The sequence below is a fragment of the Carettochelys insculpta genome, chromosome 8 (assembly GCF_033958435.1).
Source record: "Carettochelys insculpta isolate YL-2023 chromosome 8, ASM3395843v1, whole genome shotgun sequence".
Taxonomy (NCBI): Eukaryota; Metazoa; Chordata; order Testudines; family Carettochelyidae; genus Carettochelys; species Carettochelys insculpta.
Window position 1 is genome coordinate 63903594 of NC_134144.1, and position 18031 is coordinate 63921624.

Below are 18031 nucleotides of genomic sequence, written 5' to 3' on the forward strand. Positions count from 1 at the left end.
AAGAGGTAGAACCAAAGTCGTTTGCCCTGTCTGCCCAAACATAGCCACCTATTAAAAATGAGAATTAGCCTGGCTGCTTCTGGTTGCAGCCTCTCCCATATGACTAAGGTTTTCCTTTGAAAAAGTTCTTCAGTTCTATTCCAGGAGATTTCCCAAGTACAACAATACACAGTCAAAGGGGTGATGGATGAAGGGTACTAAAGAAACCCAGACATAAAAGAAATGACCACCTAAGTCTATGGTGTCCAACCAACTCTGAAGCAGTAGCCACTCTACAGGTTGAACCTCTCTAGTCTGGAACTGTCTTGTCTGGCACATCTATAACCCAGCATAATTTTAGTTATCTGGACAACCACTTTATCATGGGTGTGGCCAAGTTTCCCCATGGTCCCAAATAATTTGTTTACAGCCACCAGTCCTGGCTCTCTGAGTTCTGTGCTGCTGTTTAGCTGTAATTACCCCAGCTGTCTTCTAAGAGCCCAGTAAGCAATGAAAGTGATAGTAATGTTGCTAGACAATATTGACCTCCTGCGGTCTGGCAAATTCTCTTGTTCTGCACCCATAAGGTCCCGAGAGTGCCATACTAGAGAGGTTCAATGCGTAGTCACTATGGGTATAGTGACCTAGCCACATTGTTTTGAAAATATATTTATTGTTCAAGCCAGTTAGCCACACTCAATTGGCCAAAGAGGCACAAATGGCTAGTGGCTAGCATGTTGGACACCACAGGCCTAAGCCATCTTGTGAACAGTGTGGGGCCTTTCTCCTCAGTCTGCACTTCAGTGCTTTGTTCAGTCTGGTTTAAAACTAGTACACTGTTGAGAGCTTCCACCAGCTCCCAAAGCGGTGTTGCTCCGCTGCAAAGAAAAGGCGTGTTCTTAACTTGATTTAACTAAACCACATTAGCAAGGCAACTGCGCAGCTCAAGTGCAACTCCATTCTCCTTTCGCAGGTTTTAACTGGAACTGCTAACCCCACTTAAAATGTTTCTTCATATCTCCACTGCTCTTTGAACCCAGCTTAGCTATCTAAGAACAGACTCCTCCCCCGTCCTCCTACCCCTTCAATGCAGACTTATCCATATCAGTGTCTTTGAAGGCCCACTAGACAAATATGCTTCTCTTGGCTTATTGGGTAGGTGAGGTAGCACCACACAGTTAAATGACAGTTAGTGGCTGAAGTATTCCAATGCTGATAGAAAAATGCCATGAGAGCTTTTCTCCAGCTCTTTAAATAGACTCCATTCTGATCAAGTGATAACTGAGTGTATTTACGTTACTGGTAGTTAATCTCCCTTCTGGGATACAGCTGAAATTTGCCCAGATCAGCAAGAAGAGATAGCACAGTATCCTGACAGAACAAAACAGCAGAAATGTAGCACTTTAAAGACTATCAAAATGATTTATTTGGTGAAGTGAGTCTGTCCCAAGAAAGCTCATCACTGAACAAATCATTTTGTTAGTCTTTAAAGTGCTACGTTTCTGCTGTTTTGTTTTGTTAGAATACAGACTAACACGACTACCTCTCTGTTAGTATCCTGACAGGTCAATGTTAATTTCTGTGAAATTAGTTTTAGAGGAATAGGGTTATGTGTGGAGCGTGATGAACTTTATTGGAATATACTGGGTTCAGTCTCCAAGGAATAGAACCTCTGCTGGGGCCGTAATGTGAACCCATGAACAGGAGACTACAATCCAGACAGGAAATAGTTTCATATATTACAACATAGATATGGGAAGTTAGTTTTTTTTTGTTTTTTGTTTTTTTTCCTCCTGGGTTGTTTAGATTTACAGTCAACACTGATTTATTCCCTGCTGCTTTCCAGAAGCATTAGTCTTTTGCTAGTATTGTGTGTCAGTGTGAACACAGGCTACATTAGCAGACTAATTATGGTACTGAATTTGTTCTGTTTGTTGTTGTTCTCATTTCAAGGCAGGGCTGGAGTGAGGTGTACACCAGAGTGGATCGGAAAGCCTACTGAAGTGTTAGTAGAGCTGATCAAGAGAATATTGTACACCAAAATATTCCACCTTGATGATTTTTTTATTTTGATTTCTTTTTTGATCAGAAACAAACAAGAAACTTGGTTTCAAATTAGTATTTCCAACTGCAGTTCATATTTTGGTTTCAGTTTGACTTAAAATATCCCATTTTGGGGGAGGGGGAGGAGAAAAGACAGGAAGAAGAGCATAAAAAGGGAGACAGAGACGTGATGAGAAACCCCTCCCCTCAAACTCTTGGATCAGAAAATGGAAAAGAAGCACATTTCTTCCACCTAAAACAGGGATTCCCAGCCTATGGGTCAGGACCCAAACATGGGTCGCAATTAGGTTTGTTAAGGGTTGCAAGCAGCTTAGAGCTACACCTGACTCTTAATGGAGTAATTTGCTGTTCCTTAACGCTGCCATATCCAGCAGCTATCGCTATCAATAGAGAAGCAGTCATGCATAACAGAGACAGCTTCTCCACCTTTGATATTTGTAGCCATCCCAGGCAAACCACTTAATAGACTCTTGCAGTAGGTAATTTTGCCCCCTCCCTGCTTTTGTCCCCCTTCTCTTCTATGTAGCTGATTTGTCAGTTTTCATTTTTTGTTTGTATCTCCCCGCCAGCCTGGCAGTGTGACTCACCTAGCCCCTCCAGCCTCTGAATGTGAGCCTGCAGCCCCTGAGTGTGACCCTCCAGACCCCCAGCCTCTGCGTGTGACTCCCCCAGCACTCCCACCCCAATCCCCTGAGTGCGACCCCCACCCCCAGACCCTGAATGCAATCCTCCCAGCCGCTTTCCTATGAAATAACTACTATGAATATATAAACATAAGGGAGCAATTTTATATTCTTGCCTCAGGCACAAAGTTAACTAGTTACAGCATTGCTACCCCTTCCCCCCGTTATTGAATTGCTTTGGGTCACCAAGTCTTCCTGAATTGTCAGAATGGGTCCCTGTCTGAAAAAGGTTGGGAACTGCTGGTCTGAAAGAAAATGTTCCTTTCGGTTCTCAGCACAAATTCCCACAGAAAAACTGCCATCCTTCAGCATGGCTTCTCTGTTTCTTCCCCTTCTGTCCGAGAATATTTTCCTTGGAAAAGTGTTGGATTTTTGTCCACCAAGTTAATACAGTCTAATTACTGGCATAATAATTCTGCCTTGGTAAAGATTTCTACCCCCTTTCTACAGATATAAATGACATCCCAGGCACCAAACAGTGGAGAATCAGGGTCTGTATTTCCATAAGAGTAATTGTATACAGGAGAGTTATGGATGTTCAGGCTAAATGCTGGCCTTTGTTGCATAGGCAGACAACAGAGCCCATCCCAAGCCATAGTCTAGAGCAGCTTTTTTTTTGACACAGAAATATCTGTTTTATGAGCTGTTTATACATGTCTACATTCCAGTTACATTGTGAATCCTCAGGTATATTAGGCTGATGTTATTGGAATACTAAAAGACTTACCTAGTGATGCCTGGGTCAGGGCAGGAACCAGGCCAGGGACGTGGGGATGGAGAAGCAGGGTGGGAGGCTGGAGATGTGGGAGAGTGAGGGTTGGGGGTAAGGAGGAACTCGGGCAGCGGTTCAGTGTGGCCAGACTTTCTCTCCTACCCTCCCACCCAGCAGGGGCCTTCTCCCACCCCAGGCTGGTCCAGGCCTTTTTCTCTCCCCCGCCTCTCCTCCAGCTGCCAGTGGCTGCCGGGAGAGAGTTTTGGGAAGGGAAGCTACTTATCTGGTCCAGTGGCGGACAAGAAGGCAGAATCCCAATGGCCAATCTCTTGATGCTGTGGCTGCCCCCAGTGACCACGCTCAATATCGCATACCTCTTCTTTGTGCCCCTCCCTCTCTCTGCCCCCTCCCTTTCCATGCTATAGAAAACAGCCCTATTCCCAGCACTTCCTGTTTTCCGGAGTCAACCAAACCCTGACTTGGTTCAAGTTAAGGTAGGAGGAAGCTGCATGCCAAATTTCTGCATTCTTACGATTTAGGAGGAGTTCTTGAACAAAAATCTATATAGATGCAGCTTTATGGACACATGCACAGGACAGTCCATCTATCATAAAATCCCCGGCTGGTGCCTGTGGGGTAAGAAAAATGTTTTATGAGTCCTTTACTTTCCAATGGAGTGAAGTGGGTGCATGTGTGTGAATAGACAGTGACCAACAATTCTTACTTTGCTTGCCAGAAGAACATGGAGCTGATAGAATGTTATCTATACATGTGTGTTCACACCTGATTTTTTTAAAAAAGAAAATGTCTATGGATGCCCAGCTCCGCTGATCGTACTACAAGGACCTCAATAGTCTAAGAACAACAACATGCACAAGAAAGATGTGTATTGATTTTAGTAATCTCATAGGTTTCTTTTCTGTCTGCTTTCTAGAGTATTCGGTCTAAAGTGGAATTAACTGTTTGGGACAATCCTGAAGACGTCAGCCTAACTTTCACAGCTACATGTCAAGATGGCTTGCTGTATCCTGGAGTCAGGAAGTGTGCAGGTCTCCAAATAGGAGACACAGTAAGTTTTTGATGTTTGCATCTCCATTTGATGGGTTGTTGTTCCAGGTTGAACTTCTGCAATCCAGAACTCTCGGGTCTGGCAACATTTGTGGCCCAGCACAACCATGTATGTTTCTGGGCCAGAGATCCTTAGCAGCTGAGCGTGAGGACTGGCTGGGAGTCTGGCTGCAGGGGGGCCAGTGGCTAGGAGCCTGGCTGGGGCCAGGAGCAGAGCCAGGTTGGTGGCCAAGGCCAGGAGCACAGCTGGGCCAGCATCTGGGAGCCCTTCTAGGGCCAGAGGCGTCGCTGGGAAAGTGGCAGGGCTGATTGACAGCAAAGAGCCTAGCAGGGACCAGAAGTGAGGAGTCACTTCGCTCTTCTTTGCCTAATGTTCACTTCTGTTAAGAGTACAATCAGGGGTGCCAGCAGGCTTGCTGGGCGAGGTGCAGAGGCAGGGGCTCCTGGAAGGTGCCTGGCCTTGGGCAGAAGGGGCAGGTCTGAGGCAGCTAGCCTACAGCACCACCTGGAGTGGTCCCTGCCATGCCACCAAAGCCAGGCTTCCTGCAGAGCCTCACAGAGCATGCCATGGTGGTGCTCCGGCTGTGATTTAAAGAGCGTGGAGTTCTGGCCGTAACCCTGGGTCCTTCTGAATCCCGGGGTCCCAAGACAATTGGCCCCTTTTCTTCCCCATCAGTGGGCCTTAGTATAATACTCTCTTGCTTTCTCCTTTTGGGCAAAATGTTGAAGCCTAGTCATGTTGATGATCTTAATGTCTTCAGATGATGGTACCAGAAATGTGCTAAGAGCTGGTTTTATTGCAAGAAGTAAATCAGTACAAGATCACCTCTGAACTTGGCATGAGGGAAAACAGGCATAATATTTTCAGCCACATGCATGGAGTTTTCTTAAGCAATCTGGATTGTGAAAGGCAGGCATAGACTTTGATCCCAGGCATCTATTTGTTCTTGTTTCCTATATCCTCTTATTTCATCAAATCTCTCTCTCTCTCTCTCTTCCCAGTCCTGTAATTATTATACATTTTCTTGCAATGGTGCCTGAGATCCTTAGTCTTTGGTCTCTCCCAAAACACACTTACCTACCAGTATTGACTTTTCAGCGACCACCTGCAGTATTTAAAATAGCGAGAAACTTACAAAAAGCTACTCACTATTCTGTCATTTGGCAAATCTGAGCTATAACTCAACTCTACACTGTTGAGTTAAAACACAGCTTGCTCCTAAATGTTAACATCATCTCATCTTGTAATCTGATATGTTCTAATTAATAAACAACAGAGAAGTTGAACTTTGCTTGTAAAGTGTCTTGTTTTTAAGCTAAATGAGTTGATCAACTGTGTTAAGTCTGTGTTCAGGAAGTCTAGGGAAATGTTGCATTATAATAAATTACTAGAAGAGACAAAAGATGGAACTTCTGGCCCAAAATCAGGATAAGAGCAGGAAGATGTTTTTGTTTTAGCTTTCAGTTCTCCTAGGAGGATTTAGTGGTTCTTTCCTTATTTTCAATCCCCCTGTGGTGAGAAAGGCCGGAAATATGGGCATCTACTGAGCAAACAATTGTCTTCTGCTAGTCAGGGATTTTTCTTGGCTGTTTTTCAAGACTGACTTTGTACGGTTTGGTCATGATCGACTCAGAACCGTGCTGAACAAGGGATAAATAGCACTTCAACATGTGTTAGCTTGGACTAGCTACTGTATGCTAGTCTATTTCTGCCTTGCATGCAAAACTTCAGGCTTACCTTCAGATGGCCAGATTGTCAACGTGTGTATGTTATCGTGGATCCATTGAAGTCAATGGAGACAGGTCTGCTTACAGCAGCTGAGAATCTTGCCCTCAGTGATATGCTTGCTGCACTGAGGCCTGGAGTAGTTATTCTATTTTCCTTCTTTTAGAAGAATTAAAGATTTTTCCTGGGAGTTAAGAGTAAATTGGTGTTTGGAATGTTAGAAGGGTCTGAAACAGGAATGATGTTTAAACATGTTGCAAAAAATAAGAATCCTGGAAACTAGGGTTGTTGTTGAAAAGGCTGGTTTCAGCACTTCTAGCTGACTTTACCTGTTTGTAATCAATGGGCCAAGTTTACCTCTAATACAACTCCACTAATGTGAGATGAATTAAACTGGGATGGAGTCAGCCTAAGATTTGTGTAGTCAAACTTTTGCTGCCGCTGACATTTCTGGGGTACTAAGGGAGGGGCAGAGGAGGTATTGGGAAGAATATTTCTTCTTTAATTGAAAGCTGCAAATGAGACCCAACACAGGCAAAACATAGCAAAGGGCAGAAACAAAGTTATTTCATTTGTTGCAGCTGAGTTCTTTTGTTTCTGTTTTTTATATTGCTGGTCATTTTTGTGAAAAAGTCACGTCATCTTTGCACCAATCTGAAGCCATTCCTGTTTGTGTTAGCCAGTGAAAGAAGTTGGCACGATACAGCTGCAAGCTGGTTTATTCCAGCTGGCACATTATTAAGCCTGGAAAAAGCAAAAAAGGACCACTGGAAAGGCCTCTTCAGGCTCTTTAAAGATCTTGAGGCGTGAGCCTTTTCAAACCCAGTGCCTTTCTGTGGGAAACGAAGTACTGAGCGGTAGTCTTGTCTTCCTGATAGAAATCAAATCTGCTAAACTGTTTGAACTGTGGTAGTAAGAGATGGGATGGTAAAATAATCTGGCCTCTAGCAAAGACAGAGGTCATAAGGGTAGTATCATTGGATACCATGCTTGGTCACACTCAGTATGGTTTGGCACATGGTATCTCATGTCCAGCATACACCACAGAAAGCATTTTGCACTAAGGGTTATGACTTTTTGGGTGAGTGTGGGAAAATAAAGGGAAAATTAAAACACTCAAAGTACTTCAAAGTTGCCATCAGAGAGTCTACATACATTTTCCTTACTTCGAAGTTAATGTTGAAGTAGGGAGCCCAACTTTGAAGTTCTCACTCCATTCCCAGGAATGAAGTAGTGCCCTACTTTGAAGTTTAACTTTGAAGTAGGGTGTGTGTAGACACTCAACTTCAACTTTTGTAATGTAGACACAGCCTGAGTGTGCTGAGGATTAATGGGTGGCAGAAGTACAAAGTGAGAGTTTGCAATGATGTGTGGGATTCCTTTCTTTGTCATTTATAGGATTTTCTGTAATCTGCTTTTAGAGCAGTATGTTGGAATGCAACATCAGGCTTCTGTGCCAGGAGATAGATACTTTTGGGTCTGAAAGTGACATGCTTCACAGCCAGCTATATCTGGGAGGCAGGAAGGGGTCTTCTGAATCTTCTAGTTTTCTAATGTTCACCTTTCCACCTTGTTATACCTTCCAGCTCCACCCTGTGGTCTTCTGTCTTCCCATTGCTCTTCCCTCTTCCCATAAGCTCTTGTTTTACTGTCACTTTTATCTCCTGTGCCCCCTTTACCAAGGAACTCCCTCCTTGATTGTATCCACCAACTGCTCTCTGTCATCTCCTTGAAACCGTCCTTAAAGCCCACTCCTTGATGTAATCCTTCCTCATCCTCCTCAATAAATGGCAGAGCCTCGCTTTTCTTTTTTTTTTTTTTAATCCTGCCCTGGGTCTTGTTTTGGATTTGTCTTGTAAACTCTTAGAGGAGGGAGAACCCTCTGAGGTATACATGCATATGTTTGTGAGTTTGTACTCTGTCAAGGTCTGGGTTTTGGTGCCCTCTCTGAGGATGGTTTGCCTTGGCATGGGGTTACAAACACTAATGCTATGGGCAGGCTAGTTCCTACAAGGTGTCTCAATGGAATATAAGTAATGAATAACTGTCCCTTTGCAGCCAAGTGTGAATTTTTGAGGAGAAGGTCAAGGTTGCTCTGTGTCTCAGCCATGCGTTGAGAACATGGTCTGTCTTCCCTGTGGGCTGCGTGCACAGTCTCTCTGAAGAGATCCTAGTTCTTGCTGGCCCAGGAAGCAAGAGAGACTTCTTGTTGCTCTTAAAACAAAGGAGGAGAAATTATCATTTTGGGGATTAGAAGGGGGAAAGCTACAAACTGCAGGCAGCACATTGCAGCTTTTTCTTACCTCGGACAGAGAGCCAGGCAGCTGAGAAATGAGTAGAGCATGGCACATTCTGTGCTGGCGAAGGGAGGGCTGGACATGAGGTCGTAGGCTCTGCCACCTTCAATTTTCATGCTTCTCTGCTTTCCCTCAATGACCCATCAGTGCTGTAAAGTTTGCCTCTCTCTAGAACAATGGTCTTTGTACCAAGAGAATTTCCCACATTCATGTTTAGGGCTTCATCCTGCTCCACTTGAGGTCAATGGTAAAATTCCTGTCGATGTCAAAGGCAGTAGGATTTGGCTTTAAAGCTGTTAAGAACATTTCCTTAACGAAGATAATGCTGGTAGTGGGGTCATAATCTGCTGTGGTTTAAGCACTGGTGTCAAACCATGCAATCCTACTGGCTTTTCACTGATCCCCTTAGCTCAGTTTCTCTGATCTGATTTCCTCTCTAATTTAGTGTTTTTCCCCATTCTCTGCAATCATTTACAGGTCTAGGAAATCAGTCTTCCACCCCAACCCCATTTTCTGAAGAAGAGACAATATTGCTACTGTTTCCATTTCCATTAGGTGGAGCAGGGTGCTGAAATCCCATCTGCCTAACAAGAACAGAGCAGATGTATTCCAATAGCAGAGAGAACTTGAGGTGATTCTTTAGAGGAGAAGGAATTTTCTTCCCCTCTGTTTTTGTTTTGTGTCTTCAAAATAAATCCAAGTGACTGTACTGGGTAAGAGAGGGGTTTATTCAGAGGCCTGGAATGAAAATGCTTTGCACTAATGTAATGCCTTCCATGCAAAGATCTCAATGTTTTTTTTCCCTCACCTGCTTACATGTAGCTGGACTGCAAGATGTGAAGTAGCACTCCGTTGTTTCTTAGTAACCACAGGCACTCTCCAAAGCCAATCCCTCCAGCCTATAAACTGGCAAGACTTTTTCATTCTTCATAGTCCAAGTGCTTGACTGTAAGATGCTCTTGGTTCTTAAAGAGAAAATCTCTCACCTTGATTCCTGCATCACAGAATGAATGGGGATGATAAAGTGCTGCATATATAATGAGAGAAGCAAATTCTAGCAGAGATATCCGTCTAAATAACGATAAAGTTGTATGGGTGGAGAGTTTGATAAAAGGTAGGACTGATTTCTCAAAAGTTCAGGAGATTGAGCCACTTATGAAAAAGTGGCTTGTGCGGTTGCATGCTCAATTTTGCCTTTACGCCTATCCTGATTCCATGTGTAAATCAGGAATTTGTGTTCACTACTGACCTGTTGCACCTTATTTCCCTATCCAGTTGTGGACATTACACATACCAATAAATTATGCAGCTGTGCATATTTTGACCCCGACCCTGGTTTCCTGATATCATGAAAATCTGACTAAATATCTGTTAACCTTTGCCAGATTGTTACATTAATTCTTTAAATAGAATAGTGTGGCAGCTTCTGTTAGAACTCCATCCCCCATACCCAGAAACCAGAGTGAGTAATAATGAAGAAAAGTACCACTAATTGCTGATAAAGCTAATATTACTGCAGATCTTCTCTTTTGTACTTGTGGCTTCTTTTAGAAGGAGCTGCCCCCAACAATTAAACATTTTGGCTAGTGGATGACATTTATTCCATCTAAATGCAGCATAAACACGTGGAGCTAGAGCTGGTTCCAGCTTAGATTCAAAATGCTTTGTTAAAATAGTAATGCAAGCAAGATATTTAAACCACATGTTGCTTCTCAGGAACACCTGTATACCTACCAGGAGACTGAAACACTCCTCAGCTAGGATTTAGCTAACCCTTTAGGCAACGTAACATACTAACACAATGTGCTTCCCGCCCCAGGAACCAGGTGGAGCATTTTTTAAATAGAAATAGATGTTACTGTGGGGAATCTATATTTTGCAGTTTGCTAAGATTAAATGTCTGTTTTATGCTTGTGCTCCTTTCACCTGGATCATGGTATTTTTAACCTCCCTTAACAAGGTAGAATGACACTTTCAATATGCAAGAGGCCAGAGGCAATATCACAATTCTGAGTTCCAGGTGTTCTCACGAAACATTTAAAACTGAAACCTGCAATACTGTTTCAAAGGCATAATAAACTTCTTGCTACCTCCACGCAGAATAAAACCCAAAGGGCAAATCTGCCTGGCTGAGGAGCTGTGTACAAACTGCACTTGTTGCTCAATGGACCTGTCCTTGTGTGAATTCAGAACCGCTTACTTCAGGACAAAAATAAGTTGTGCTCCTATTAGCTGTGTTCACCTACAGTGACATGAGAGGTAGAGTCTATTCCAGCTCATGCTCCAGCACAAGAATTGTTAACTTGGATCTCCTTGCAGGGCTCGATTCTGCCCTGTGTTACACCTGCATGGCCACAGTGAAGGCAGTGAGATTGTATAGGTGTAAGGAAGAGCAGCATTTGGCTCGTGGGATCTTTATCATTGGTATGTTGAGGAACACGACTGTAACGGACCTCCTGGGTCATCAAGTTCAGTCTTCTGCTATAGGTAATGCTGCCATACAATCCCATTCATAAATTTGTCAAGATCCATCTTAAAACCTGTTACACAAACAAGCTAGAAAGATCGCAGCTCGACTTTGAGATCCTACTTTATGTGTCGGACCTGGAAATCAGAAAAACAAACAAATGTTCTTTGCGCACATTGGCAAGAGAATCATGCAAGACAATGAACAGGACCACTCAATGTCAGTTTTTACCCTCTGTATTTAAAGTAGAATTGTGAGACCGGGAGGGACCTTGGGGGTCATCTCTAGTTCAGTCCTCTGCACTTGTGGCAAGACTAAATATTATCCACACTGTCTCTAATATGCCTGCTCATCAATGATGGAGGTTCCAGTACTTCCCTGGGCAATTTATTCTGGTGCTTAACTAACTGGACAGGAAGTTTTTTCTAATGTCCAGCCTAAACTTCCCTTGCAGCAATTTAAGCTCATTGCTTCTTGTCCTAAACAATTTTTCTCCCTCCTCCTTATGTACTGAAGAACTGTTACCATGCCCCCTCTCAGTCTTCTCTTCTCCAGACTAAACAGTCCCAGTTTTTTCAGTCTTCTCTCATAGGTCATGATTTTTAGACGTTTTATTCTTTGTGTCACTCTTCTCTGGACTTTTCTTCAACTTGTCTTCCTATTTCCTGAAGTGTGGTGCCCAGAACTGGACACAATACTCCAGCTGAAACCTAATCATCACAGAGTAGAGCAGAATTACTTTTCGTGTCTTGCTCACAGCACTCCTGCTAATACAGCCCAAAATTATGATTTTTTTTTTGCCACAGTCTTATACTATTGACTCATGTTTAGCTTGTGATCCACTGACCTGCAGATCTCTTCCCACAGTACTCCTTCCTAGACAGTCATTTCCCATTTTGTATGTGTGCAGTTGATTGTTCTTTCCTAAGTGGAGTAATTTGCATGTATCTTTATTGAAGTTCATCCTATTTACTGTAGAGCATTTCTCTAGTTTGTCCAGATGATTTTCAGCTTTAACCATATGCTCCAAAGCACTTGCCACCCGTTCCAGCTTGGTATTTTCCCCAAAGAGCACAGCATACTGCCTATGTCATTATCTAAATAATTGATTATAATATTGAATGGGATAATGCCTCTCTCTGCAAATGGTTTTCCCACCAGTTATGCACCCACCTCAAAGTAACTCCACCTAGGATGTACGTCCCAGATTTTGCTTGGGAAGGTTTTGTGAGACTGTATTAAAAGTCTTATTAAAGCCAAGCTATATCACAGCTACTGCTTCCCCCTATATAAGGCTTGTTACCCTGTCAAAGACAGCTTTTGGGTTTGTTTGCCAAAATTTGTTCTTGAGAAATCCATGCTGACTGTAACTTGTCACCATATTATCATCTAGGTGTTTACAAATTAATTGAACCCCTTTCCTGGTACTGAAGTTAAGCTGACTGGTCTATAATGTCCTGGGTTGTCCTTATTTCAAGCTGAATCTTGCTTTTAAGTTCTGACAGTTGTTTTTGTTTTTTGTTTTGTTTTATTTTGTTTTGTTTTTTTAAATTCTAGAACCTGTGAAATTCTCAACACCTTGTTATTTGGTAATTATTTGTATTACAATAATCTCTAGAGGCCTCAACATCAGGGCCCCTATGCACTAAACAGCATGCATACACATGAGGAGAGATGATCCCTGCCCTGAAAAGGGTACAGTCTAAACCAGTGTTTCCCAATTTTATTTGGCCATGGAACCCTTTTAAACTTGAAAGAATTTTGCCAAACCCCATTCCCAGACTTGAACTCCCTCGGCTCCCAAACCTGCCCTCATCTCCAGGCTTTACCCACTTCAGCCCCCAAATCCATCCCTTATCCTCAAGCGGAAGGAAGGCTGGTGTGGAAGGCTGGTGGGGGTGAGCCGAGCCATGCCTACCAGAGAGCTGTGACTGCTTAGGTAGCAGTGTGAGTGAGGGACTCTCTGTGGCTCCCTGCCCTGCCACCAGTGAAATCATGGAATTAAATTAAGTTGGTTTAACGGCCGGATCCCTCCCGCCGCACTGCTGGCCATTAAACCAACTGAGTTTAGTTCTGTTGTTTCAGTGGAAGCAGGGCAGAGAGCTGCAGAGGAATTTTCTTGCAGACCCTTATTTTCACTTTGTGGATCCGTGGGGCTCCGCAGAACACCATTTGGGAAACACTGGTCTAAACAGACAAGAGCACCAATGAGTTAGAAAGGGAAATGAAGAGGTGATTTGCCCAAGGTCTCACGGCAGAGCTAGGTCTCCTATATCTCGGGCCCCTACCTGTCCCCCTGGACCATGCTGCTGTTTGATGTTTCAGAAACTTCAATTTAAGCTCACAACTAATTTTTTTTTTTTTTTTTAATATCTCAACATTCCTCATTAGGTTTCCTTTGAGGTGTCTGTAGAAGCTCGGAGCTGCCCTGCTGAGAACACCTCCCACACTTTCACCATAAAGCCAGCTGGGTTCCGGGACACGTTGGAGGTAGAGGTGGCTTACAACTGCGCTTGTGGATGTGCGAAGCAGACAGAACAGAACAGCAGCAAGTGCAGTGGCAATGGGACTTATGCCTGTGGATTATGTGAATGTGACTCAGGCTATTTGGGAGCCAAGTGTGAATGCGAAGAGGGAGAGAGCGGGAACATGTACCAGAATCTGTGCCGGGAGGCAGAAGGTAAACCTGTCTGCAGTGGCCGGGGGGAATGCAGCTGCAACGACTGCGTCTGTTACAAGAGTGAGTTTGGAAGGATCTATGGATTGTTCTGTGAATGTGATGACTTCTCCTGTGCCAGATACAAGGGTGTCCTCTGTTCAGGTGAGTGAGCATCCCTCTCTGCACTTTTCATTTAAAAGCTGTCACCCACTACCAGATCTCCTCTGAGTGCTTGGCTGAGAAATTATTTTAGACCACTCCACCGTGCTTCATAGGCTGGTATTTGCAAATTGCTGTGTGTTCGTTCAGTGCTGACATTTGGGCTCTTCCTTCAATACAGGGTTAGCAATTTCCCAGGAAAGACTACTTTCGGACACTGTACCAGTAAATATGGGTATTAACCCAGTTTAAACTGGAAAAAATAATTGCATCAGGGTCCAGTAAGTTTAGCAAACATAGAATGAATCTTTTCAAATTTCACCGTCTCCCCAGCTCATGCGTTCCTGTATGCTTTGGAGAGATTTTGCCCAGCCTCATGGACAAGGAGAAAAAGTTTCCAACATCCACTTTTTCCTGCCTCTCCTACACAGCTTTCTGTCTTTGAAATGCTCTATCCCCATTATAACTGCAGGCAGCAACCACTTTTGTTCTGTGCATGTCCACACAAAGTCCTGACAGACCATGAATCCCACCTGCTGTGAGAGGTTCAGCTAGATGGGGTGAGAGATCTCACTACCCTGAGAGCCTGTAGTTTGTCATCTCTCTTCCTGGCTGTGTCTACATGAGCCCCAAACTTCGAAATGGCCACGCAAATGGCCATTTCGAAGTTTACTAATGAAGCGCTGAAATGCACATTCAGCGCCTCATTAGCATGCGGGCGGCCGCCGCACTTCGAAATTGACGCGGCTCGCCGCTGTGCGGCTCGTCCCGACAGGGCTCCTTTTCGAAAGGACCCCACCTACTTCGAAGTCCCCTTATTCCCATCAGCTCATGGGACTAAGGGGACTTCGAAGTAGGTGGGGTCCTTTCGAAAAGGAGCCCCGTCGGGACGAGCCGCGCGGCGGCGAGCCGCGTCAATTTCGAAGTGCGGCGGCCGCCCGCATGCTAATGAGGCGCTGAATGTGCATTTCAGCGCTTCATTAGTAAACTTCGAAATGGCCATTTGCGTGGCCATTTCGAAGTTTGGGGCTCGTGTAGACGTAGCCCCTGTCTGTCTTTTCACTGTCCTTAGCCGAGGGGCTTGAATCACCTTGTTGATTATCTCACTCGTTGCATTAAATGAGGATTTTGCTGAATGATGAGTCAGCCTTAGGTTAGTCACACCCTGTCCTGTCACAGAACTGGTCTCCTAACAGACATTTGCTCTCATTCTGCAATTCTTTAGCTGAGAGCCTTTCCAGGGAGAAGCAGAGGCAGCTCATATGACTCTTTCTGTGTATTGTTAACTTTGTCTTTTTATGTCTAGAAGACCTGTCTCGTGATGCCCCGGGGGATGGGGATGGGGGACAGGGGCAGGCAAGGCAATGGGGGTGATTGCACAGGGAACTGACCCTTCAAAAACTCTTCATGCCATTCTGCTGACTGCTGGCTATTATATTTACAGTGACATCTTTACTCGTAAAGGATTGCCCAGGTCTTCACAAACTACATCATATACATTTGGGGGCATGGCAGCCTCCGTTGCAGTGCAGCTACATCTGAGTCAGAAGACAGTTGCTATTGAATAGAACAAAACGACACAAAGAATCATGCAATCCCATTTTTATTCTGTCCCAGGAACCCTCCCAGCTGCAACAGGGAAGATGAGCAGTGTCCAATCAAAACCGCAGTGGGAGTTTTAAATAGGAAGAATCCAATTGTCCACAGTCACAATGTTGTCAACTCTCATGATTTTGTCATAAATCTCATGAGAATTATTGTTGTCCTTAAATCATGAGTGGGCCTCCTTCATCTCAGTGAGCCACAAGATTGTGGTAACCAAGATGGTTACAACATGGCTGTACCTCTTTGCCTTATCTAAAAGATAGCCTCTTAATAATAAAAAATAATTGTGGTAATATACCTATGTCATAGAACTGGAAGGGACCTTGAGAGGTCATTGAGTCTGGTCTCCTGTGTGCAGCGCAGGGCCTATCACCATCCCTGCCACCTTTTTTTTTTTTTCAGTTTGCCCCAGTTCCCTAAATAGCCCCTTTCAGGGTTGAATTTACAAACCTGGGTTTAGCAAGCAGCTGCACAAGCCACTGAGCTATCCCTTCACTCCCCTTCATTAGTGCATGCGGTCCTCTATAGAATCATGGAGGAGCTTTTCTCCATTCATGATGTATCCAATCACCAGCGCTGCATAAGCTATAATGCAAAGTATTACCATACATGATTTATTTTTAGGCTGTGTTAATGCTACTATGGATCTTCTCCAGCACACAGAGCTTCCCTGATCTTGCTCGGTTGTAGAGCTAGGACTCCATTGCAGAACCAAACTAGCTGGCAGTAACATCTTTACCCTGCTGTTTTTCTAAAGTTTCTATTTAAAGGCTGAGAGGGAGAGTCTGTATTACTCTCTTGGGCAGCATTCTCAGATGGAAGTGTGAAAGCTGGCTTTGAGTTCTTCCATGTGGTGTCTTACTTATTCCTGTGGCAGGATCCAATACTATTGGCAGGCTAAGAATATGCAAAGCTATATTGTGGTTCTCAGATAAATCTGGTGTCTCTTGAATGGACTGTGCTCCGTATTCTGCTCAGAGTCACCTTTGGGGATCTTGTATTTTTGTTTTTGTTTTTTGTTTTTTTAACTCACATACCAATATCTTTGTATGTCTTATCCATTGTATACCTGACGTTGTGCAGCACTTTGCTCTGTTCAGACTGTCACGGTTGTGTGGCTATGTTAGGAATTTGTTGGGTTGGAAAACACATTGTAGAGTGTTAGACTCTATTTATTATAGGAAAGAAAGACCAAGACAGTGGTCCCAAGCTTTTTATTAAGGAAACTCAACATCTGTCCTTTTCTGGGGACCCACCATTGCCTGTATACTGTGTGTGTACACTTAACTACTATTTTTAATGGTTTTTAATTCAAACACCAAACTAAAGAAAAAAAAAAGCCTGGAAAATTATGTGCTGTCCACATTGCTAACGCACTGGCCCAAGTCCTCTGCTCAGCTCCACTCAGAGCCATGTTCTCACTTTTCCAACCTTTGTGGATGGGCTCCTGCTGTCTGTGTCCTGGAGAGAATTAGCTACCTCCCCGAGATCATTTCATGTCTAAAAGGCCTGGCTCTTTTCCTAGCTCCTGCTGTTCTCAGGCTGCTTACTGGAAGTGGTGCAGTGCTTCTGCAGGAAGAGGCCGGTGGGGGCGGAGCAGGGGAGGGAGCAGAGACAAAGAAAGGACGGGGCATAAGCACAGCAGAGGTGGGAGGGAGATGATCATGGATGGAGAGGGGCGGAGCGTGGGGGGGGCGGGGGCAGGGGCAGGGCAGGAGCATGTGGCAGAATCCCAGCACTCGTTGCCTCTGGCCTCACCAACACCTCTTTGGCCGTGTCTACACTACAAAAATAACTTTGAAGTTGCGTACTTTGAAGTAACAGACTTGGGAGTTGGGCGTATACACACACCCTACTTCTAAGTTAAACTTGGATGCACCGGAGGCTACTTCGAAGTAGCCTCTAACTTCAGAGTTAACTTGGAAGTTAGTTCCTAGTGTAGATGCACCCTAAGTGGTCCTGGTAGACAGGAGTACTCCCAGCGCACGCACAGTATGCAGAGTGATTTATGGTGGGGGTGGGTCAGTGACAGTTGACTTAGACATTTACTGTAACCTACAGTTGGGTTAAGACCTACTGTTTGGGAAACACTAGGTTAAATGGTGCCTCAGTTACAGTCTGTAAATAGGTACCCGAGGAAAAAATATTTAAAAATCATCTCTTTAATCTAGCAGACAAACATACAACAAGATCCAGTGGTAAGAAGTTGAAGCCAGATGAATTTCAACTGGAAATAAGGCCTATATTTTTAACAGTAGGAGGAATGAACCAAGGGAAAAATTTACCAAGGGTTGCGGTGTATTTTCTGTTACTGGCAATTCTTAAATTAAGACTGATGTTTTTCTAAAAGGCTTTTTCCACTTTAAACAGAATTATTTTGGAGACATTTTCTGCCCTGTGTCATACAGAACAGCAAATTAAATGATCACATTGGTTCCTTCTGGCCTTAGAATCTGTTAATCTGGTTTTATTAGATTTTCCTAGGTTTTTATTAGTCATTGGCATCTTCAGTCAGAAATGAAGTTTAAAAGGTAGATGAAAAGAAAAGCGGGGGAGTTGGTTTTTTTTCCCACACATGCCTGTGTTCCCGGGCTTTGTTCATATTGATTCAC

General features: G+C 44.0%; 1 protein-coding gene across 2 annotated transcripts in view; it reads left to right on the forward strand.

Annotated features, from left to right (window-relative positions):
• ITGB5 (integrin subunit beta 5) overlaps nucleotides 1-18031 on the forward strand; it is a 123130-nt gene that overhangs the window by 56573 nt on the left and 48526 nt on the right. For both annotated transcript variants that reach the window (XM_075000931.1, XM_075000932.1), the window contains 2 exons: nucleotides 4373-4507; nucleotides 13388-13817. In XM_075000931.1, the coding sequence (XP_074857032.1) occupies nucleotides 4373-4507; nucleotides 13388-13817 (565 nt within the window). The remainder of the gene's footprint in view (nucleotides 1-4372; nucleotides 4508-13387; nucleotides 13818-18031) is intronic.